At 36.4% G+C, this 26,129-nt stretch overlaps 1 protein-coding gene across 2 annotated transcripts; it reads right to left on the reverse strand.

The window, feature by feature from the left end:
* Positions 1 to 4,044: 4,044 nt before the first annotated feature.
* USPL1 (ubiquitin specific peptidase like 1) lies at positions 4,045 to 26,129 on the reverse strand. 2 transcript variants are annotated; one of them, XM_070942814.1, is made up of 9 exons: positions 26,046 to 26,129; positions 18,109 to 18,267; positions 17,547 to 17,672; positions 14,756 to 15,371; positions 13,607 to 13,720; positions 11,040 to 11,169; positions 9,907 to 10,032; positions 9,178 to 9,335; positions 4,045 to 6,562 (listed from the first exon to the last, which is right to left on the reverse strand). In XM_070942814.1, exons 2-9 carry the CDS (start codon positions 18,193 to 18,195, stop codon positions 4,704 to 4,706), a joined length of 3,216 nt encoding a protein of 1,071 aa, XP_070798915.1. In that variant the 5' UTR covers positions 18,196 to 18,267; positions 26,046 to 26,129; the 3' UTR covers positions 4,045 to 4,703. The 2 variants fall into 2 exon arrangements, with proteins under 2 accessions (XP_070798915.1, XP_070798916.1); XM_070942815.1 differs by lacking the exon at positions 18,109 to 18,267 and having other exon boundaries at positions 26,046 to 26,123.

A 26,129-nucleotide genomic window follows, 5' to 3' on the forward strand; every position in this document is an offset into this window, starting at 1 on the left:
CACATACTTAAGTCAATGTTGAAAATGGGGTTTCTCCCAACTTTACAAGGTGGAGAGCAAATCCCACCAGCCAAATACTCCAAACTAGGTGATGCTGAACTAAAGAGCAGCTAATCTTGTCTTTATAATCAAGTATATTGATTTTAATCTTAGGTAAATTAACACCACCAGCACTTCACTGAAGACCCTATTATTCCGCCAGGCCGGACTAACAACACAATAGCTTTTAAATTGGGATATTTAAATTTATTGGGGTTTTAAATCTGAGCCACTTTATTTAATTATTTTAAATTTTATATTGTTGTTTTGTTTGTGTTTTTAAACAGGCTGTACACCGCCCTGAGTCCTTCGGGAGAAGGGCGGTATAGAAATAAAATTATTATTATTATTATTATTCACATTTAGTAGTTGCCGAAGCAACAGTACTGACGCTTCACATTGTATTTGCTAAAAATTATATCCTGTACTGATTTTCTTGTTCTTTTCTTAAATTCCACAATAAGATCTGAACTCCCATTTTGTTTAAATAAATCTGAGATTGCTAAAATGCTCTTAGTGACGCTACTTCTATTTATTGCCACAAGCATGCTGAATTATTGTTACCATCACCTCTATGGCCCATGTAGGTATTCCTCAAATGAAACTTAAAACTAAACTAGGCTGGTTTAAGTCTCTTGTGACTCTTACATTCTATGACAATTTATACAATTGTCAATACAATCTATACATAGCCAATTTTTATCTGTGGGCTCTCAGACTCCTGAATGCGAAATAACACAACTATGTAGTACAATGGACTTGCAGGGCCTGCGCAATGTGTAATATGTTCACACTGGTGTAATAGAACTGTTTGTTAATATGATTTATTGGGTTAGGGATTTTCTATTGAGTTGTATTGTGTTGGGGATGGGTGCACTGAGGGAGCTCCACCAATTTCATTGTACATGTTGTGCAGTGACAATAAAGGTTGTTGTTGTTATTGTTATTATTATTATTATTAAATTCTCCTGGATGTTTCCCCCACCAATTCTCATTCAAGTTGGTGAAAAGCAAGTTGCTTTGGAAATCACACTTTAGAAGTGAAGTCAGAGACAGCCTGACTGGTATGGGCATAAATAGCATTATTTCGTTGTACGATTTCTTTAATCTTCCTTCCCTCTCACTCTTCAGTTACAGCCCTCTCATATGATAGTTTGAAGGAAGTCCCAAAATCTACCAAAATTAAACGGGGGGGGGGGAAAAGTCTGAGAATGGTGTGCTAAGTTTGGACAACATGGTGGAAGAAATCCATGGCTATTTTCAATATTTGAAAGGCTGTTATGTAGGTGGAGCACTTAAAAAATGAACCAATTATGTTCCCCCGTGATATAGATTTTCTGACATTTTGAATGTCACAGGATCATTATTTTAGCTTAGAAACATTTCAGGGTTGTTTGACATTTGATAAATACCAGTTCTTCTCTTGCTAGGATTATTGCTTTTGGGGGAGGTTATTCTTTCCCCTATTTGCTAAATTTCTGTTTGTAAAGCTTAAATAAATTTAATTCTAAAAATATAGAGGGAGATGGAGAATTGTTCAGTTGTTCCAGAAGACAGGATAAGAAACAGTGGTGTAAATTGTAAGATTTCAGTTGGTCATCCCCCCCCCCCAACTGTAACTGGTCAAGAAAGAAAAGAATAAGGAGTCGGAAGCTGATGGGACTGTCCTCCTCTGGCAATATTTAAACAGATTGATGGAGATCTGTCATCTGTAGTGGATTCCTGCATTGGTCAGTAAGTTAGACTACACAATCTTCAAAGTCTCTGTGACTCTTACATTCTATGACAATTTATACATAGTCAATTGGTCAAAATAAAAGTATTTGCAAGTAGAATTGTTACACAATGTAGTGTTTGTAACAACCCCATTAGCTGCTGGAACTGTGATGATTTCTTTGTGCCTTAGAATCCAAATTCTTCTTAATCCATCTTCTCCAATAATGGTGCTTCACTGAAAATCATTATTCTAGGGATACCACTCTTTTAAGGTGCAGCAGTGACTCGTGATTTTAGTGCTGGGTCTTTACTTTTGAACTATGACACCCACCCACCGCAATTTGTAATCTTCATTGTAGTAATTTGAATTCTATAAATGCACTTCTTCTTCAACCCAATTTCAGAACAGCCAGTTTAATACTAGCAGTTTTCAACTTACAACTGTTTGCTTATTGACAATGAAAATGCATAATTGTGAAAAAAAAACATGTTTGTGGAATTGCAATTCAGGCACTTTGTAATCATCTTGCAGCATCCCACGTTCGTGCAATTGTGATTTATTTATTTTTTTTTTACCATTAAATGCTATTGGTTAATCTAAACTCACAATTCTGAGCATGGTAACTCAACTCATGACTACGACTTATGATGGAATTTATAGAACCACATACCAATTTATACCACACATATCACAATTTCCATTATAAGTTGCTGTGCTGAGTACCCCAAGATTCTGTCTTGTCTTGGGTACCCCAAGTTTCTGTCTTAGCCCAGTACTTTTCAATATCTTCATAAATGATATAGATGAGGAAATAGAAGGGGTACTCATAAAATTTGCAGGTGACACCAAACTGGCAGAAATAGCCAACACCCCAGAAGGATCTCAACAGACTTGAACACTGGGTCCTATCTAACAAAATGAAATTCAATGAGAAATGGTTTTATACTTAGGCAAGAAAAACTATCAATGAGCAGATACAGAATAGGTGGACCCTGGCTCAATAGCAGCAACTGTGAGAGGGATCTAGGAGTTCTACCGTAGTAGACAACCACTTAAATGAGCCACTAGTGTGCTGCAGCTGCTAAAGAAGCCAATGAAATCCTAGGCTGCATTAACAGAGGGATAGATCACATGAAGTGTTAACACCGCTTTATAAGGCCTTGATATGACCACACTTGGAATACCGCATCCAGTTTTGGTTGCAACAATATAAAGATGTTGAGACTCTGGAAAGAGTGCAGAGAAGAGTAACAAAGATTAGAGAGGGGAAGCTAAAATTTATGAAGAACAGTGGCACAAATTGGTGATGTCTAGTCGTGAAAAAAAGGACTGGGATGACATGATAGCAGTGTTCCAATATTTGAGGGGCTGCCAGAAAGGAGAGAGGATCAACCTATTTTCCAAAGCACAGGAAAGCAGGACAAAAAGCAATGGATGGAAACTAATCAAGGTGAGAACCAACTGAGAACTAAAGAGAAATATCCTGACAGTGAGAACAATTAACTAGTGGAACAGCTTGCTTTCAGAAATTGTGGGATTAATATTCCTGGTTTATAGCCTGCTAATTTGGTTTAATCATTAAACCAAATTAAAACACAATTGCCCAAGCGGCCAGTAAAAAAAAAATCCAGTAAAATGTTTTCACAAGAAAATATTAAAATCAGGTAACAGTACTTTTAAAACATCAAGTTAGACTACAATGAAAGTAAGGCAAAGTCTTCATTGGGTCACGCTCGATTGCTCATAACTAAGTGTATTTATTTAGCAACAAAATTCCCATCTTTTGGAGAAAATGGATTGGCTAACTCACTTACTTCTAGAGGTATGCTTGTATGTGTATTTACTTCTTTTCAGAATTAACCAAACTGCTAGATGCTGCCATCTCTTGGAGTAATCTAAATAATTAAAACTAAAGCATAATTTATATTTCTTATAATTTTTGATATTTATCATCCAAGAAACAAAATTTTAGGATGAGATGATGAAGTAAAAATTGTGTTAACTAAGTGTTGCAAAAAGCCTGATGTTAGTAATCTGCAAATAGTAGTGTGGCACTTTTAAAAGTGGACTTTTCTGACCAGGAGTAACAATGACTATCCTATTGCACACAATCTACTAAGCAATAAGATTTGTAATGATATGAAATTAAACTAAAAAAGAAAGAAAATTAATCTGTATTTATCTATATCAGGTCTGTGTGAACGGAATTGCCATCTTGTATTGCAGGTGATGGGGTAGAATATTTAATACACTAGACCCAAAGAGCTATAGAAGAAAAAGAAATATGGTTGTAACTTCAGAAGTTGCTTTAATACTTCAAAACCACATTTCAAAGGATTGGGGATTTACAGGGTTCACAGATCCCTAGGTTTTAGCAGAAATCTCTCAGAGTTAAATCTTAACCTAATTCATCTGCATTATGGCCTAATGTTTAGCAAAACAACAACAACAGGCAGGACAGATTATAAATTAACGTTCATTCACACTGTTACATAGACCGAAATTTTAGATAGGCATTTCACTGGAACAGGAAATGATTTTTTTAAAAAACGGCTTCTTTAAATTTTTTAGTTTAGCCTGCAGGCCTACTTTTGAAAAGGGAGGTTTATCAGAAATGAAATTACCATACCATGATTATCATGGTATTCTACATTTTTAGAGATGCTTGCAGAGTATTTTTTAGCTCAGCCATAGATGAGAGATCTTAGGTGAATACTACTTTATTACGATGGCTTTTAAAGTGTCAAACATTTATCACTGTGACTTTGTACAAGAATCAGTCTTAACTCTTCCAGCGAATAGTGGTTTTGAGGCAGAAAAACAAACCCAATTTATTAAGAATAAAAATATAAAAAACAATCATTTTAAATAAAGTCAAGTGCAAATTAGGTTGAATTTCTTTTTTAAAGACAACCAAAGAAAAATATTGAAATTGTTAAAACACAATTCACCAAACTAACAACGATTCATCAAAGTGATGCAAATCTTCAGTGTTAGTTACTATTGAATTCAATGAACATGAAAACAGATCATCCAGAAGATCCTGTTTTGCAGAACTTTCAAAATCGAATTTCTTCAGAGGTGATTTGATTGCTGATGGGTCTCTGTGGTCTTCAAGTCCATTTTCCTTTCGAGGACTGAAGTAATTAAGGTCATTATCTATGGCCTGTAGGCTGGTATTTTGGTCAGTAGATATCGGCAGGTCTGAATTGTCACCTCCCATTTCCAGGTATCTACATTCCTCTTCCTGTGGAAATTCTAAAGAACCAACAGTTGTAGCTGGAGACAAAAGCAGCTCAGATAAAATGTCATCGTAATTTGAACTGCTGCATTGGGACATGTCAGTGCTTTGAGAATTAACAGATTTAGTATCCCAAACATCAGCCTGCATTTCTTGGGTATATAACAAGCCTGTCTGCAAGGGTCCCATCTGTTTTCGTGGCTGGTCCTTGATAGTTTTCTTGCAATAGTTTTTGTGTCTTGTCTTAGCTTTTACCAGTTTATCGAGTGAAGCTAATTTCTCTTTTTTAGCCTTAAGCTGATGTAAAAGTGTTAAGCGTAGTTGATGAGTTTTATCAATAAATGACCCAGTATTTTCAACAGGTATAAAATTCTGATTTTCATGGTGGGCATTTTTCAGCAAATCTTGCTTAGTAAAAGCATCCAATGAAGCTGATCTATTACTTACAGCTTCACCTTTTCTGTCCGGGACAAGATTTTTGACACGGATGTTTGCAAGAGAAAAAGTAGTCAGAGGTGATGTTGGAAGAGTTCTACCTGAAGAATGCAATGTTACCACTTTACTTTTCTGTGAAGATTTAGTTTGGAAACCATCGAAGTGGCCTGCTTGCCTAACAAGTGAACCGGAATTTGTTTCTTTTTGCGTTGATTTTTTACAGTTTTTTGATTTGTTCGGAACCACCACACTTTTAGGCATAAAGGAAGAATATTTTCCAAGTAAGCCATTTACCCAACTGGCTACAGATGGCTTAATTCCATTTGTACTGGATGCGTGAAAGGTAGGACATTGGGGAGATGGAACAGAAATGTGAGAATTTATTTTTATTTCTTGACTGAACTCTATATTAGACATTCCCAAGGCAGTGTTTCCCAATTTTGTTTTGCTGGTATTTTTCTGAGGATTCTTTGGATGGTAATTGCTGCTCTCTTCTACTGGAACTAAGGTAACTGCAGTTTCTGCCCCTTGTGGTAATAGTATTTCGGATGAGAAATTTATTTTGCCATTACTTAAAGTAACTAGGTTACTTGCATTAGATGGCTGTCCTTCATGCATGGGAGCACTGGTATTTCCTAACACTACACTTCTCTTTTGAGTATCTCCTTCAGGGGTAAGTGGGCACATATCTTTCTGATCCAACTCTTGCAACTGCAATGGACTTGTTGCGATTATCTGCTTATTTTCTATATGTCTATTTTCTAACAGCTGTTCACCTGAGTCAAGATTCAGCGTTACAACATCATCATCAGATAGGTTGTCCAAGCCATGAAGCAAATTATTTTTCTGACTGCTTGCTAAATTTTCTATTTCCTCTATATGTGTGTTCAGCATGTCAACTGCCTCGTGACAAGTTAAAGGTACACTCTCTGCAGTTTCATCATTGGAGTGTTTAACTGGAGTTTTTGATTGTGCTGCCATTGTTTCATCAACTTGTAAATCCAGATAGTTGGTCATTTGTGGCGGCTTTCTTTCCCAAATGACAATATGTATTTCTGCAGAAGGAACCCCAAAGTTATGGTGTCTTCTGGAGAATGAACCTTTTAAGTCATCACACTCAAGCCATATTCCTAAAAAATAAAATATGAACAATTCAGAATATTAGGGTACATTTCTTATCATTCATTTCAGATAAACTAATCTTTAATACTCACTGAATATGTCTATGTTCAACTATAATTTATGCATGGTTTGTTGAAAATGGATAATTTTGAACTATGTGTACTGAAATATATCTGGTTTCTTTTTTCATTCTTCCTCTATACCTATTGATTTGCAGCTCTAGGAATTTGATAGAGAACTAGGAATAGCCAGTCAACCACTAACCATGTTTCCATGATTTAACTGAAAACCAGTTAGCCAATCATAATGCCCCCAAGATTTCAAAATATTTTTTATTGAATTCTCACAATAAAAGCTTGTGGCTTATTTATTGACATTGGATTATACCTTATGCAATATATGCGTCTCATATAAATCACAATTATTAATAGGTCTACAAAAGTTTTGAGTCACTTTCAAATGTTTTCTCCCTCCCCAAACATCTACGTAAATCGCAAATATTCCATCGAGAGTCTCAATAGAAAAACATCATTATTTGATATTTTGCAAGGCCATCTCTGCTTGTCTGCTTGGAGGCTTGGTCCTCACCAAGGGAGATCAAGAAAATTGTTGCTTATAATTTATTTAAAGTCTCCTGTAAGTCTCCATTAAGCACAGGTGGTTATCAGGTAATTCACACAAAAAGATGTGCCTTTAACTTTATTACTTTTAATTTTCTTCAAGTAGGGCGAGCTTTCTGCTTCTTTGAGATAGGTAGCTATTTCTGTGAATGCAAAAAATCAGAAAAAACAAGCTAAAATCTAATTAGATTTGGCTTGCTCTGAAGATTTACCCTAAAGATCTTTATATATTGTATACAATTAAACCAAGAAAGAAATACTAAACTAGTCCCTACACACCTACAAACTCTTCTTTGGACTTTAAGTTCCACGAGGTTGGCTCTGACTAGAAACTATGTAAAGACGTGTTGATGCAGGAATTATTTGGAAGGTTGTTTCCCATGTACTTTGAAGCATCGTATTATCATATGAAAGGGATAAACGGATACATACAGGTAGTCCTGTACTACATACAGGTCAGTGGTGAAATCCAAATTTTTTTTTACTATCGGTTCTGTGGGCGTGGTGTGGCTTGGTGGGCATGACTTGGTGGGCTTGGCAGGGGAAGGATACTGCAAAATCTCCATTCCCACCCCATTCCTGGGGGAAGGATGCTGCAAAATTTCCATTCCCACCCTACTCTGGGGCCAGCCAGAGGTGGTATTTGCCGGTTTTCCGAACTGGTCATAATTTCTGCTACCGGTTCTCCGAACTGGTCAAAATTTCTGCTACAGGTTCTCCGGAACCTGTCAGAACCTGCTGGATTTCACCCGATACAGGTTGAATTATTACATGAAAGGGATAAACAGTTACATACAGGTAGTCCTCGACTTATGACCACAATCGTGCCCAAAATGCCAGTAAGGAAATTGTGAACTGACATCCTAAGAGACATGACAAGTAGCTCTCAACTTATGATCAAAACTGAGCTCAGAATTTCCATTGCTAAGCAAGACATTTGTTAAGTGAGCTTTGCCCCATTTTATGACCTTTCTTGACACAGTTGTTAAGTGAATCACTGCAATCGTTAAGTTAGTAACAAGGGATGTTAAGTGAATCTGGCTTCCCCATTGACTGCTTGTGAGAAGGTCACAAAAAGTGATCACATGAGTCCGGGATGCTGCAACAGTTGTAAATGTGAAAAGTGGTCATAAATCACTTATTTCAGTGTCACTGTAACTTCGAATGGTCACTAAATGAACTGCTGTAAGCCAAGGACTCTGTTTGTGTGTGTGTGTCTGTGTGTGTGTCTGTGTAGTGGGTGGGGAGCTAGCAGGAGGGATTTATAGAATATTTTCATTTCAAGCCAGCCTCTTTGAAGGATGCTCTTGATCTTTCTTCACCATCACACTCACTATTTTGGGGCAATGTTCTCAGGCTAATTCACCCCCCCTCCTTTATCACTTTTGATCCCCCCCCCGATCTTTATGCTCCTAAAATGTCTTTTATATTTCTGTAACCCTTGGTCTCCTCCAAATGTGCCTCAGATACCATTGTATTATTATTTATATTTTATATTATTTTATATTTATTTTATATATATATAGTTTTTCTATCGAAGCACCTGGGTTACCCCAATATGGGAAGGAGCATACTGCTTCCCTTTCGCCTTTCAGCTCCAATCTAGGAGCCCTCAAGCAATCGCATTCACGACAAACCATTTTATACCAAATTTATATTTGCTGATAAAGAAATAAAGGGAGACTGGTATAGATCTATTTCAAGCTATTTAGCTCTCATCAGCTAGCCATACCCTTACTCGGATTCGAACGTGAGCTGCCTGCATATTAGGCAGTTGTATTAACCTCTGAGCCACAAGTTCTTCTCCCTCAGAGCTATTCTATTTCTATTTCTATTTCTATTCTATTCCTATTCCTATAATCCCTATCCTATCCATCCTATCCCATCCTATCCCATCCCATCCCATCCCATCCCATCCTATCCTGACTGTTGGTATTACTAGCCAATTCAGATAGATGGATATTTAAGAAGGATAACGCTGATATGGGGAATAGTATCCTTACCATCTGAAGTCAGGATCCAGGTTATGAAGTGCTTTGCCTTCTGATATTGAATCACAGCTGTTACTTGATATGAATATTCTTGAAACTGAAATGAGTAGGCCATCAAATTGTTATGTGGCAAGCCTTCAACAAAATGCACCATCAGAAGTGAGGAGATCCTACCAAATAAACATAACAATTTGTGATTTTAGAAGTAAAAAATATCCCTGGTGTTAATTACTTCACCAAAACTGAAAACATGCAGTGGGATTAAAAGCTAAATATCAGTAACCTTTCTATGAGTTTTCACAAAGACCTTAAGGAATGCAAAACATTTGGCAATCACACCTCAAGTGAGATTATATAAATGAATACAATTTATATAATTTTATTTGGGATGTTATTGTAACTTAGAATTGTTAAAGAGCAGACTCTTAAGAAGATACGTTTCCTAACTGACTTCTTTATATAATGTCATTCAAGAACTGAATTAACACATTATGTTAAGCCACGTTAGTTAACCATGATTTACTGAATAAATTACAGTTAAGAGTAATATAGAATGCACTGTGAAAAATATGGTATGGCTTGGCTTAATAGATGAATACAAACAATAATGCTCCCAACTATGAAATCAAGAAGACATAAATACAGATCTTAAAAATTTACATTAGCTGTCACTTATTATCGCTTACCAACTACTGATGTAGTTTTATCTCATTAGGGGATTATAATAAAATTCTCACTTACTTTTCTAAAACCATTTTTCTTCTTTGAGATGTGTGATTACACTTATTACAGGGAGCAACATGAACAGCATTCAGTGGGTGCCACTCTGGGATTATATTTGTAAACGTTGTCATTGCCTGCTGACAGCTAAAAATAAAATGAATATATATTCAAATAAAACATGTTTACTAATTTATTCCTATATTTACAGGATGTCATCAGTTGGGACAATTAATATTTAAAGAATGGTGCACATTTACTTCAGACACTATTCAATATTATAAAAGTTGTATCTTCTGGAATTTTAAGCTCTGGAGGGATAATTTGAGATTGAACTCAATAAATCCACCTGAATTTTTTTGTAAAATAAAGCTATTTTACTTCTATTTCAGAAACACATAAAAATTTAACCATCAAGATACAGAACTGTATAAATCTCATATCAATTACGACTACTTTAGATTTTAGATGGGTAATAATCAAATTGGTACAAATTATCTCTTTGAAAATTTAAGTTTTTAATAGATGCCTTCATCTATTAAATTATGGGGTTTTCTGCATCAAAATATTGAATATGGGTGTTTGATTTTTCTGAAAATTACTGTACTTTTATGTATATGTAGTCTCAATGTATTTGTTTTCCCGCCTGCTATTTTATACCTTATTTTTTCTTCATCCTTTATGTTTTGCTTTAGTTTAAAGAGCAGAATCCAGCAGAGCTAAATATGAATGCTAATCTGGGATAGTAAGAATTGATTTGACCATCATAAATAAAATGATTGAACTAAGATGTAAATTTAGGCTAACACTGAAGGGAAGTTCAGGATGAAGTTACCACCTGTAATTGGCTTCCTATTTTATGCTGAGAGAAAACATATACTAAGACATTTTTAAAAATTATGTTTATGTCTCAATGCATACAATAACATCAGTTAGGATAAATCCTGAATGGCAAGAATAAAAACTCAACCTCTCTCAAATATAACAGCAAAAGGTTATGCTGTTTCAGAGCTGTGACTCAAGATGCCCAGGAGGCAAATCACATGCTCACAACTGCCCTCTTCTGCCTGTATAATGTATTATTTGTGAAATACTGATTGAAATGCATGGTTATACCAAGGAGGAAGGAAGTGCAGAACTTAAAAGAAACTAACCTATTGTTGATATGGTAGCCGCACTGCAAACATTCAAACTTCCAGGAGAAAGAATGGAGAAAGAGATTCTCTATATGAGGATCTTTCCGCAGAAGTAATGGAAAAGCAAAAACTGGACTTTCTTCCTCCCCTTTGAAGAAAAACACAAGACAAAAATGTAGTTGTAATACATGTAATGTTGATCATTTCAAATGAGATGTGAAGAATATAATTCTAAATATACTTATACTCTATTCTCTAAAAATGTGTTTTAAGTGTTAAGAAATTGTAAGAGCCAATTCTTTTCCTAACAAGTATTTCTGAACCAGTTTATATTACTGTAACATGCATAGTATATATTGCCGATGGTTCATATAATGAAAGGATAAGAGATGAAAGGATCAAAGGCATTGATACATCTATATTTAATATAAATCTCTCTAGTTAGAAAGATCTGCAAGTAGACATTCGGACTACAGATTACACATCGTGCTTTCTAATGACGAAAAACTAAAATACATTTTTTTCAGAAACTGACACTATAAACTTTACATTATGTAAATAGGGGAGTACATCACTGGGAGGGGGCTCCTGGACTAATTAACTGACCCCACCTCCCTCCTGTGCTTCCTGCTCTCCCTCCACACATCTTAATTTCATATTATTGTACTTCCATTATTTTTATTGTTCTATTCCTTTGCGATTGTCAAAATGTTTACATTTTGTTATCTCCCCTCCCCACCTGTTTTATTGTTGTAAGCCACCCAGAGTAGCCCCATGGCAAGATGGGTGGCAAATAAATTAAATAAACTTCAGTTGAAGAAATCCTGCCAAATTCTTATAAAGTTGTAGCTTCACACTGCTTTACAGATATAAAGTAATAGTACAGTACAGTACAGTGTATGTTATGTTCGTATATAAGAAAACAAAAAAAAACCCAGTTACTTAAAAGATCTAATTCTACTCTTCATATACACCCTTTTGCTGATGCAGAATAAAAAGTAGAAAACTGACTAGCTTACTAAACAGAAAATTACTTGCTAATGTTAGCCAACATTCTGGGAATTCATCAACTACATACTTTATTTTATATTAGAATAGAATAGAATAACAGAGTTGGAAGGGACCTTGGAGGTTTCCTAGCCCAGGCAGGAAACCCTACACCACTTCAGACAAATGGTTATCCAACATCTTCTTAAGAATTTCCAGTGTTGGAGCATTCACAACTTCTGCAGGCAAGTTGTTCCACTTATTAATATTAATATTATTACAGTGCTGGTACAGCTAATGCCAAAGTTAGGATATGGTGCTACAAGAATTAAATATAAAGGACTCTTGGGGCTCACATTTGATCATTTTTCTTTCTTTCCTTGCACTAAACAGTTCCTTCTTCCTTTTCCTTCTTTGTCAATTTGAACAGTTACAAACTAGTCTCTGTGGAGTTTGACACTGTTTTGTAGAAGCAGTAGAAACCATACTTTGCTGTCTCAAACAACGCTGCTTACAGTGTGTCTTACATCTAGGGTCTGGAAAGAATGAAGTGTCTTGAGCTCCTAAAGTGCAAAACTATCTAGCAAGGCAGGATAGCACTATCAATTCCTGTTTACTATTTCAATATTCAAATGATTTCTCTGCCTTTTCACCAATGCTTAAAACAACAATACTGCATTGAGTCAAAAAACAGTTCTATTCCCTTCAAGAAGCCCAGAAACGTTAGTACTTCTGCACCTTTCTGTTCAGGTTCCCTAGCAACTGATATCCAGAGGAACAGTGCTTCTGAAAGTGGAGGTAATATACAGCTATCATGACTAGCACCTTTTTCATCAACTTGTCCATAGTCATCTGGTCTAAGAGAGCAATGTGATGATTGGTGGCAAATGCCATAGTTCATTACTTTGTTTTCATTATCCAGGATTTCCCCACATTCAGCCTTGTACAAACACAAGGTTTGCTTTCAAAAATGTTTCAGAATTAATCCCTACCATCTTTATACAGAACCAGGAAAGACTCATCTGAAAATCCCAGTGTGCTACTGCTAATGGGTGTATGGATAAGCAAGAAAAATCTACTTTTTGTCTCAATAAATGGCTGCTTCCTATGTACTAAACTGAAACTCAAAATTCTTTATATTCAAAGGAAGCATACCGCTCAATATTCAGATATTAGATACTAGTGACTAAAATATTAGCTCATGTCTTCATGCTGAGTTTGAGTGTTTTCCAGGACCAAATGGTCGACCCTCATGAGATGAAGAAAGCTGGCTGTGTGGACTGATTTAGAGTAGGTAAGTAATACACGGCTCAGAAAGTAGCAAGAATATAAACACTGACCATAGAAATTAATGACAAATATAATCAAGTTTCCAGCTAATGAACAGATCAAGTTTAGTATGTTATAGTATATATATTAATATATAACTCATAATGTTTCTTCTGCTGCTCTATCAAAAGAATTGGGGAAGGGGAGAACATGTAAGAAAGCAAATTGCAGTGGTTAAAAATGCAGTTCACTGTTTAATCGTTCTTCTCCCCAGTTTGCAAAACAAACTAAAACCCCTCACAGAAATACACATTTTAGCAATTACTTACCAAATTTACACCCAAGCAATGGCTGAAGTTGGAGAAATATGGTATTCCTAATTTCATTTAAATGGGATTCAGCTCTTGACAAAACATCCAAAGGAACTTCTGAAGCAAGTTCATCTGTACAAAATAGTTTGCTAATCAATATCCTTTTCCCCCCAAAACACCTCATTTCAGTAATGAACTAGATACAGTTCAGCATTGCAGATATTTATAAGGAAAATAGCTTGCTACATAATTTGGTTCCCGCAGCCATCAGAAAATATGCTGACTGGAAGCTGCATAAGAACTATTAGTTAATATGCTTGCCAAAGACAAATTTGTATTCTGCTCTTATGAAATGCTTTTTAAATAGCACTCTGAGGAAACTTAGGATCCTACAAAAATTGATCCGATATTTCCCTAGTCACCCATTAGAAAAACAGGATTACTGATATATTAGCATTATTGAAAAATGTTTGCAAATACTAATAATCATTCTTTATAAAATGAGGAGGCCAGAGAGGTGCTATGTTTTGTCCTCACTCTTGTTCAAAGATACCTGAAAGATATCCCAGAATCCATTCTAATGTGCCTGGATTTCCTTATCAAACATTTAGGGGCTCTTTAGCAGATAAATAGATGTAGGAAGAATTTCCAAAAGATCAATCTGAACATTAATTATATGCCAGGCATATTTGCTACATTGGGACAAATTCAAGGTCATGACAGGATTAAATGAAAATTATGTTCAATATCAAAGTACCATTATATTTGTATTTTATCTGGTCATAGGATGCTAATACTGGATGGCAAAGTGATCAGCAAACATGGCGCTTTAGGAATATATGTTTATTTAGGGAGTAGGATAGAGATGGTAAGAATGGCATGTGAAAGTGGAAATGAGACCCACAAAAAAAATAATAAAGCTTAACAGCTTTTTAACTGACCAGCTTTCATTAGAGCTGATTTGATTATTCTAAGGTTTTTAAGAATCCTAAATTTTCATTTCCCAGTATTAAAGGTTGCTGGACATTCTAGAAACAAATCTGATTCCAGAGGGAAACAAGGATACCATAAACCCTATTACAACAATTTTTACTTTTTATATATACCACAATATATAAGTAACATGTCTCCAAAATAAACAACCTCCTGCTCCCAGATTGGGCTTACCCCTTTGGCAAGTGTTCACAAGTGCAGCAGCTTCGTTATATTTTGTGACCAGACTCTGGATTACCGACATGTTTTGGGAGAGTCCGGTCAGAATTCTTAATGTTTCCAAATGTACCAGTATTGACAGAATGCAATCTAACCAGCAGAGAGCATGTGCATTTCTCCACTGAAGCGACAAAGGCTCTTGCAGAGATGATTTGCTTTGTTGTAGATCCTGAGACACTGATGGAGCCATCTCAGGGGCTGACAATAGCTGTGTTTGCACACTGAGGACTTCTGGTGAGTGTTCTTGAGCTCCCAAGCCCATTTTCTGGTTGATGGATTCAGCTTCATCAGAAAAAGTTGGCTGCTTGGCTTCTGAAAAATCAGACTGCCCTGACCGAGTTCTAATTAGATTATTTCCATTGCAGTTGGGAATAAGATCAGATCTTAATGTCTCCTCAGTGTCCATCAAGTCATCAGTCCTAATCAATTTTAAGCATGGTTCAATAGAAGAGGTCAATAGGTTTGTGCCAAATAACTTTCTTTTCCCACAAGTGCCCTGAGATGAATAACCTTTTGCATCACTGGGAATTATAATAGTGCTTAGTGGTGCAGACCCTAGAGGGTAAATGCACTGAAATAAAAGCAAAACAAAGACATTACATTTACATTTAGTCTCAGTAGATTAACAGCATATGATGCACATTTCAGGAATGAAATGGAGAAACAGTCACAGAAATATTAACTACAGTCATAGTCCTCAACTTACAACCACAATTTGGACTAGAATTTTCTTTGCTAAGCAAGGCAGTTGTTAAGTGAGTCACATCTGATTTTATGACCTTTTCTGCCACACTTTTTTTTTTTTTAATTTGATTTATATGCCGCCCTTCTCCGGAGACTCAGGGCGGCTTACAATGAGTTAAGCAATAGCCTTCATACTTTTGTATATTTATACAAAGTCAGTTTATTGCCCCCATAATCTGGGTCCTCATTTTACCTACCTTAGAAAGGATGGAAGGCTGAGTCAACCTTGAGCCTGGTGAGATTTGAACTTGCAATAACTGCAGGCAGCAGATGTAAGTGGATGTTAATTAGTCTGCTGAGCCACCAGAGCTCTTTTTAAGCAAATTGTTTAGTTGTTGTTAAGTTAAGTGAATCACATGGTCATTAAATGAATCCACCTGGGAAGGTTACGAATGGTGATCACATGACCCTGGGGCAACTGTCATGAAGATATGGTTGCCAAGTGCCCAAACTTTGATCACGTGATCGTGGGGAAGCTACAATAGTTGTAAGCGTGAGGACCAGTCATAAGTTACTTTTTCCAGTGCCGTTGTAACTTGGAAGTGTAACTAAAAGTAGAGGACTTCCTGTACAGAAATTAGGCATCCAATTAAAAACTATTAAAATCCTTGTCTATTCTAAACAGTACTGTTCTCTGATACAAATTTTTTTCCTCAAAAAAGCATCCCTGATACTGCACAGCAACAAATCTATAAAAGTATTTCCTTTGCATGGACTGTCTGTTTAAAATTATTTATGAGGTGGGGAAGGTAGCGTTTTTTTGAAGGCTATTTTTAAGTGTTACTTTTCTAGACATCTGTGTGCTTAGAAATACAATTCTGCTACTGGTTCCTTCCTGAACTCCACATAAATGGAGGATATTTCTAGTTTCCTTGAATCAAGGTTAAACTTTACAGACTGCAGGCTCTAGCCACCCTCTTTTTTAGTTTTTTTCTTTCTTTCTACTGATTAACCTGCCTTCCCTTTCATTGCTGCAAACTTTTTTCATGTCTTTATCCACAACCAGAGTGGTACCATTGCCTCTTTCTCACTGAGTGTTCCAGTCTACTCTGACAAGTAAATGATGGGAATGGGTTTAATATCAGAAGAGCCAATACGTCCTTCTTTTCGGGTTCTTCCTTCTTCTTCTTGTAATTTATTTTTTGTGCTAACATGCCTCTACAATTCCAAACACTGTGAAGGCTCCATAAAGGATTCTTCTTTTTCTGATAAACTTTTTTTTATCTATAAAACTTTAGGGTGCGAGTAGTAAAAGGCAGGATTCATGTTCACAGATATACCTGAGGTAAGCAGGGACTGAAGCAGACATTTAATATCCATAAGTTAAGAGATGCTTAACCACATGAGGGGCATAAGAGGAGGGAGGGAAGCTAAGGATTCCTTCGCTTACGGAAAAGGGCCAACTATTTTGTATTGTGAGTGGTCTAGGAAAATTAAACTCAACATAAGCACATTAAATTTATCTTAGACTTTAAATATCAGTTTTAGTTTTTATTTTATATACCATCTACGTAAATTGGGGAAAGTAATTCTGGGACTTACAAAATGGGTTGGGGAATTAAACAAATCCACAGATTTATCAATGCTAATTAATATAAAAACGTGTCTAAAAATTAGCTACACTATTTTACATTTAAAAATCAAGAGACGTTATAACTTTAGGTATACTAAGCAGACTAATCTATAAATTATCTATGAAGTCTAAGAATGCTACAGATAATAGGAGTGGAATGGGTTCTTTGCTTTCAAATGAGTTTCCTTTCATATTGTACATCATATCACTCACTATATGTAGATTTTCTTGAAAACCATTTTGCTGAAAGGTATCATGCTCGACCTTAATAGAACCTAGATAGTTGATATTCTTGTCTGTGAACTACTCAGTGATGAAGTACAACAATAATTATCCGGTTTATCACAAAAGGCATCCAGATTAAGGAGGACAGAATATAGAAATGTTAGACAAACTTTAAGTCAATAACTTCCCAAACTACTGAAATACCTGTGGATTTTCACACAGAAAAATAGATTCTTCAAAATTGATGTGGTATTTTCTTATGTGTCGCATCAAACCAATCCTTTTACAGGCTGGGCAGCATCCATCTGGAGTTTCTTCAGAATTACAATTCTGAAAAGATTAATACCAGATAACACATGTATTGAGCTGAAAGATCAAAATGCTACAAAATAATTTTTATAAAATGCAACACTGAATTTGACATCAATAACAGTAAAACAAATAAATGTTAGAACAATTCATATCATTGATCATTTGACTTTTATAGAATGTTCACTTGTATTTATATAGAGCATAACACATTACTATAATTCTGAACTCTTGTAAATTTCATCAAGTAGAACAAATATTTTCACATATATTTGTACTAAGATCTGAAAATAGTAAATCTTTCGCCATTTCAGTAAGATTTCCGTGGAAAAAATATTTTTATAAGAAATTAAGAGGTCATATATTAAAATTAGACCTGTAAAATCATTTTTTTTAAAAAAAAAAATCTCAAAATTGAGAAGGAACTTTGCACAATGTGAAAAAGAACTGAACTGACTTTTCCCAAATACCCCACCATGTGGAGTGCAGATGTCCCTATATCAGTCACTTGCAAACCATTTCCAATCTTCTGGGAATCCATCATTTCTCAGGCACTGGCTAAATTACCATGTCACTTGTAACATTTTCAAGTCCTAAGGATTTCTTTCCATATATCCTGAAAAATAAAAAGTGGACAGAAAAAAAGTTACATAAGCATTTTTCTCATAGCAATTCTTAGAAAGCATAGTCTAGAAGAAATGTGTGGGAATGGGATAAGAGGACGGTGCTTAATTACTGTATATATCAAAATAAATAACAAAGAATAGAGTAGGAAAATGTGATATACACTACAATGGAGATATACCACCTAACTAAACTTAGAAATGTACATCTCTTACAAAACAGGTGAATTAATCACCTCAACGCTCTTTAAAATACTACTGCATTTCATCTGTGTTTACAAACAAGAATGTTTCAATCACTACCTATGCTCTTTATCAGATCCAAATGCATGAGGACTTCACATTTTGTCCTATTAATGCAATGCTGTTGGGCAGAAAGAATCACCTACATTGTATGCTAGATTTCGTGTGGCCCAATAGCCCTGTTCCTCTAACTCACAGGCGCTCGAGTAATACCCTCAGCTCCTTTTTTTGAGACCCACTCCTCCTATAATCAAACCTTTTTGCAAGAACCCCAGCAAGATACAAGAGGGCGAACCCCAGCAAGATACAAGAGGGCAAACCCCAGCTAAATACAAGTGGGAAGAGCACTCTATTTCAGAAAAAGATTCCTGATGATCAAGAAGGGTCTGGGGAGAACCTGCTGTCCTGCACTTCCACCAATTAGAGAAGGTGGAGATGGCATACATCTTTCTGTATAAAGCAGAGAACATCAGGCAGGGTATCACAGGAAGAACTGGCCTCAGTTTGTTCAGTGCAGAGCTCTTGTCTCATCTAGAAGGAGAGTGATGTTTTTCTCTCCATAAGAATGTTAATTACATCAGGAAGCTGATGACAGTTGACATCTTCATTCCTTAAGACTCCTAACAATCAAGTGACAGCTGATCCTGATCCAGTTCTGCTTATCCCAGGAATATGTGATATAAATATGCATGATGGCACACAATACTACCAGCTTTTTAGGACTATGCTTAGGAAGGCTTGTGGTCACATCTTTAGCTTCATATCATTTTCTTGTTAGCTTTAATGAACGTTAATTATGGTGTAGCATTACAAGAGCTCCAATATAATGATCAGGATTTCAAGGTAACTTTAAAAAGGATTATATAATGCAGTACAGCTACAAGAAATGTGAAAAAGGGAGGGACACAAATAATCATAGGGAGGCTGTAGAATAACGCAGGACTATAAAATAATCAAGAGAACAGCAAATGTATCTCGAAAATTAAACATAAGAGGAACTAGGAACCTAAGAAGTACATTTACATTGAGGTAATATTTTCCTCAGTCCTGTAAAACTGATATTTTAAGTAAAACTATTTAAAATATCTAAATTAATTTAGAAGCTTTAGAGCTCATTATTTTATTATTACTACCAAAACTCTATTAAGTGTTCTTCTTATGAAGTGTTTACTTATATAAATCAATCTGTCTTTGGTAAAATGCATTCATTGCTTGCAGAACTATCATATACTGCAATTAATGCCATATTAATTGCAGTATATGAGTGAGTAAATGCAATATATGCATTAAGAGTGCCTAAATGCCACTGCCACATTTGTTTTATTCAACAATTTTGAATAAAATGTATACTTAGGTTGTGCATATAAACATGAAAGAATGTACATAGAATCCTTAACCAGGTTTATCTATTGCCTGTTTCACATATAAACTACGTGCTTAAGAAAGAAATATGAACTGGAACTTACTAAGAACTATTTAGTTCAGATAGTCTAGAGATAATTAACAGGCTTCCTCCACCTATTTTGGACTCTATTCCAATAAACATGGTCAATGACAAACCATTGAAGTTCTAAAACAAAATATCTAATAGGCTATCCCTGAAATAGCATGCATTCTTTCAGGAGTTCAAAATGACATGCACAGCATTCCCTCCTCTAATGTTTCCTCAAAACAGCTTGGCTTTATCAAATGAGCTTCCATGGTTAAGGGTAAACTAATGTCTGTCTTAATATGGTGATATACAAGCATACACACACATACTTTTTTTCTTGTTTTTATTTCCAAGGAAATCTTATAGGTTTCAATATATTATTTAAAAAGAAAACATTAAACTTAAAAATAATTATATAGGAGAAAAATGAAAATAGGAACATTCGTATGCCTATGAAGGTACATTGGGCTTATCCAAATTAGCTTCCAAATTCTGTACACATTTGAAAAGATAAAGACAGAGGATAAGATATGTATTAATACATACATTCAACTAAGCATCAGATCTAGATGTACTTGAAATATCTGGCTGAGGTTTTGAAGTTCTTGATGCTATGGCACTCACAAATGCAGTATATGTATACACAATGCCAGGCATTAGATATGGAAATACATATATCTCTGAGATAGATTACTCCAACAACCTCTCTAATATAGATTGGCTGACCATAAATAGAAATTCTGCCTGCTGCTGCCTTATTATTTATTACTTACTCATTTTTGTATGTGAAAAATGTGAAACTCTTATTTGTCTTATACACAGATGCAATATTGCCCTATTCTGCAGCAGGATACCAAATCTATGTGCATTATTTCTTATTTCCTTTAAGAGCTGACATCTGGAATGTGATTGGTTCCATATTCATTATGATTTTCATCATAAATCAGGAATATGAACAGGAACAATTGTTCTAAAAAATACATGTATATATTTTGCAAAAGAAAAACACAGGAAGTGGCATCAATGTATAAATATAAAATCATGATGATCAAAATAAATGACATCACTTGATATAGATGTCAACTGATAAAAATGAAAGTTATTTGAGAAACTGGGGATTGCTGTTCAATGAAATAGGAAAAAAACTGTAAATTGAATAAATATATAAAACTATCAATCTTTCATATATGACTATTATAAGTAAATTAATACTCATGATGTATAGTTCTTTCGTCTATTGGTGCATATGCAATATCCTTGTTGCAAGGTGTTTAGTGCAAAAAGTACACACAATGCACAGCAAATGAAAACTGTAACACTAAGATGCTCTACGCACAGATAATTCATAGCACAATGTAATGGCAAGCATGACCTTGCAATCATGTCTGTGTGGGAGAGCAGTATTTCTTCATTTCTCCTGAGGAATGGTTGCAGCTCCAAGAAATCCAAACTAATGGACAAGGTAAGACTCTTTAAACTATAAGTCTACTGAGATTTTGATTCTTCATATAAAGATTGTCCTGTGCCATATTGACTTAAGAATTCAAATTAGAGGAGCTATGCTTTTTATATTTCTTTATATTTATATTTATATTTCTCCTTTCTCTCCGACAGGTCGCAGTCTGTGTTGACAGGGGGGCAGAGGTCGACCTCAAGGCCACAGGGGTGCCACAGGGGTATGTGGGGTGCCACAGAGGTCGGTCCTCTCGCCCCTTCTGTTCAACATTTATGTGAAGCCGCTGGGTGAGATCATCCGTTTCAGGGTGAAGTATCATCAGTACGCTGATGACACTCAGCTGTACATCTCCATCCCGGATCACCCCAATGATGCCCTTGAAGTGATGTCCCAGTGCCTGGAGGCCGTACGGATCTGGATGGGGAGAAACAGGCTCAACCCATCCAAGACCGAGTGGCTGTGGTTTCCGACGTCCCGATATAGTCAGTTGGTGCCATCACTGACTATTGGGGGCGAGTCGTTGGCCCACACGGAGAGGGCTCACAACTTGGGTGTCCTCCTGGACTCATGGCTGTCTTTAGAAGAGCATTTGACGGCTGTGGCCGGGAGCACTTTCTATCAGGTTCACCTGATCCGCCAGTTGTGTCCCTTTCTGGATTGGGACTCGTTACATACGGTCACTCATGCCCTCGTCACTTCCCGCCTGGACTACTGCAATGCTCTCTACATGGGGCTCCCCTTGAGGAGCACCCGGAGGCTCCAGCTGGAATGCGGCCGCGCGGGTGGTTATGGGAGCGACGTGGCACTCCCATGTTACTCCCCTCCTACGTGAGCTGCACTGGCTCCCGGTGGTCTTCCGGGTGCGCTTCAAGGTTTTCGTTACCACCTTTAGAGCGCTCCATGGCTTAGGACCGGGATACCTACGAAACCGCCTTCTGCCACCAGTATCCTCTCACCGACCAGTACGCTCCCATAGAGAGGGTCTTCTCAGGGTGTCGTCGGCCAAACAATGTCAACTGGCAGCCCCCAGGGGGAGACACCTACCATCTGGAACGAGCTCCCCCCAGAGATACGGAGGATCCCGGATTTGCGCACTTTCTGCTGTGCCCTCAAAACATTCTTATTCCAGCAGGCTGGTCTGGCCTAACCTCCCTTTTAAATTGTTTTAAATTTGTTTTATAAACTGGGGTGTTTTAAATTTGTTCATGGGCCAAAGTGTTTAATGTATTTTTAAATGGTTTTTTAACATTTGTATTATGTGTATTTTATCTCTTGGCTCTTCACCGCCCTGAGTCCTTTGGGAGTAGGGTAGTATATAAATTTAATAAATAAAATAAAATAAAAATAAATATTTCGATGTTACAACTCTACTACTATGTTAAAAAGAGTATTGTCTCTACACTTTGTTGTTATAGAAACTGGGCAAAGCTGGAAGGTAAAGGAGAATATGTGTAGCTCAGGGTTGAAATGAGGAGTCCTTGGTGCTCTCTGAGCTTGCTTGTTTTCTTGCAGGGTTTCATTACCCTTACTAGGTAACATCATCAGTGCTAGTTCTGGAAGCCTGAAGGTTGAGATACAAAACTACAGTTTGGAGAAAAACATTTTGATTAAAATTAGCATTATTTATCTCCAACTCATAGGCTACAATTCTTTCTTTGCGAACTTCTGACAGAAAATACTACAAATATCATCATCACTATAGATTAAACAAAGTATCTACCTGAAACACACTGACAAATATTTATCTTGTACATATTGAACCACAGCGATTTCTACTATATCCTAGTATATTGTGTGTGTGCGCGCGCGTGACAATAAGTTAGATAACATGGCTATACTGGAGCTTCTTAACATAAATTGGCAGCCTATCACAGTGGAACACAATGAACAATTAAAGGAAGTGAAAAACAGTGATGTTGGATATGAAAAACAAGCACAATAGTTTCATGAAGAATGCTATGAAATATTAAAAATCCAATCACCTTTAATGCACTTTCTGGCATGGGAAGGATGAATTAGAATGTCACTGCTCCAATGTAATAATGTTTGGGATGCATGTTAAGAAATGCCATTTTCAGATATGTTTAATCAATTTCAGTATTATGGTTGCTATCTGAATTGGTTCCACTCAGTTTTATATAATAATGTACTTTATTACCACATAAAGGAAAGCATTTATACAAATAAATATCATGAGAACATACACATGACAGAAAACAGCAAATATGTTTGCCTATGTCCCTGATGACAAAGAATCACAACTGTACTATTAATCCTATTCTGTGCTAAACAATATGAAAATATTATGGATTAATGAATATGGCTACACGGTGCTATAAATTTTCATAGATTAAGTACAATTATTCTGTATGTACATTGATATAAAACATACTGAAGGGTATTAATTTCCTTGAAAGTTTTCTGCAGTTCAGATTAAGTAGTAGTACTGTGCAACTGAAAAGGAATATACTTCATAAACACATAAATAGCTATTACAGGTATTCCCGACTTATAACCATTAGTTTAGTGACCATTCAAAGTTACAATGGTATTGAAAAAATAACTTATGACCGTATTTTACACTTACGACCGTTGCACGATCAAAATTTGGACACTTGGCAAACTGGTTCATATTTATGACAATTGCAATTGTGGCTGTAAATTGAGGACTACCTGCATATTGAATAAATCAGCATTCAAAGAATTCAATTTCATACCATTAAAATCATATAGCACAAAATACTATTTGTACCTGTTTCCAGCTTCCTTTGTGCTACACATTTACCACTTAATCACTTAAAAGCATTGTCTAACCATCACTGAAGCAATATGATGTCTGTCCTCATTTTTTTTTTTTTAAATTTGATTTATATGCCGCCCTTCTCCGGAGACTCAGGGCGGCTTACAATGTGCTAAGCAATAGCCTTCATCCTTTTGTATATTTATACAAAGTCAGCTTATTGCCCCCACAACTGGGTCCTCAATTTACCTACCTTAGAAAGGATGGAAGGCTGAGTCAACCTTGAGCCTGGCGAGATTCGAACCTGCAGTAATTGCAGGCAGCTGGTCTTAATAACAGGGTGCTTTAGACCACTGTACTACCAAGGCTCATTACTGTTATATTAGCACAATGATAACCAAGAAACAGGTAGTAAATATGCAGTGGTGAAATTGCCTTTAGAAAATATGTTATACCCTTATTAAAGTGCTCCAAACTAAAGGATATAGAATTGAACAAAAGTAAGTACTAATATCATGATAAAGTATCGTAAAAACAATGCATACTAGTCATATGCTAAAAACAAAAGGGTATTCTTCAACATGTTTATGCGCCATGTAATAGGTCCACAATAATCATTTTTTAATTGAAGTCCTCCAAGTTTCACTTATAATTAGATATTTCTCTGGAAATTTCTGATACAAGGTCAGTATACATAATTACACTGTTTAAAAAAATAAAGGGAACACAAGCAGAAGACATCCGAGATCTGAATGAATGAAACAGCCTTATTAAATACTTTGTTCATTACATACAGTAGTTTTGTGTTCCTTTTAGTTGTTTGAGCAGTGTATAAACTACTGTATGTAAAGAACAAAGTATTTAATAAGGCTATTTTATTCATTCAGATCTCAGATGTCTTCTGCTTGTGTTCCCTTTATTTTTTTGAGCAGTATATATATAATTTAAAAATATTTTAACCAGGATAGTTTCAAAGGTGCTTTTTAAAAAGGTAACTGGACTTTATTTTTCTTTTTAAGATGTTTTGCTTCTCATCCAAGAAGTTTCATCAGCTCTGACTGGATGTGCTGGGAGGATAGAAGGATTCGTTCTGATAGATGCTAATCCTTCCAATCCCACCACCATCCAGTTAGAACTGATGAAGTTTCTTGGATGAAAAGCGAAACGTCTTCAAGGAAAAATAAAGGCAGTCTAGTTGCTTTTTGAGACAACCATGACCTGGATGATTGAGAATCTCCATAGCCATTTACCATAACCAAAATAATGTTGCTGTTTAAAAATACACTGCATATCAAGGATGGAATTGGCAAAACAGTGGAATCCTGTCTCGTGTATAAACCAGGTGTGCAGAAGTCAATCCTATGGAGTTCAATTGAGTTTACTTTCGGGGAATTCCTGGCTCTCCTTTAAAAGATTCACGCCAACACCTGGCTTCCATATGGGGGGAAAAAAAGACAGGTGAGTTTTCACCCACCCGATGAACTCCAGGTGCACGGAATTGCAACTCTGAGACCCCAGCTAATCTCAGAAACTTCTGGAAGTTGCAGTCGGACAGAGCTGAACACTTGAACATTGAACATCTTGAACACTGATGCTGGTGAAAACTCCTTCCCCGTCCTAGCTGCTTATGCCCAAAGCTACCTGCACACACGACAGTGCAGGAACACAATGAAACCCGTGTTCCAGCATGCACCAAGCCCGGTTTCTCTACCCGTGGAGGACCGCAGGCAAAGGAATCACTTACACCGTATATATAGAACACGCTGCTACTCGTGGTGACGCCAGACCACGCAGCAACCTGGTGAAAACTGGGAGTAGCAAAACGGGAGCACGGACTCCCTTCCCCCCCTCCTCTCCAAGGAAACCTGTAACCCGGGCACGATTTAAGGGTTCAGCTCACCTTCTTGGGTCTCCACGCATTTAGCCCGCGAAAGCCACGTCGGGTCAATCCTCCCTCGAAAAACCGCCCGCTGCGCTTTCCAAG

Source organism: Pituophis catenifer, unplaced genomic scaffold (assembly GCF_029215685.1).
Source record: "Pituophis catenifer annectens isolate HBS135680 unplaced genomic scaffold, rPitCat1.0.hap2 SCAF_4, whole genome shotgun sequence".
Classification (NCBI taxonomy): Eukaryota; Metazoa; Chordata; class Lepidosauria; order Squamata; family Colubridae; genus Pituophis; species Pituophis catenifer.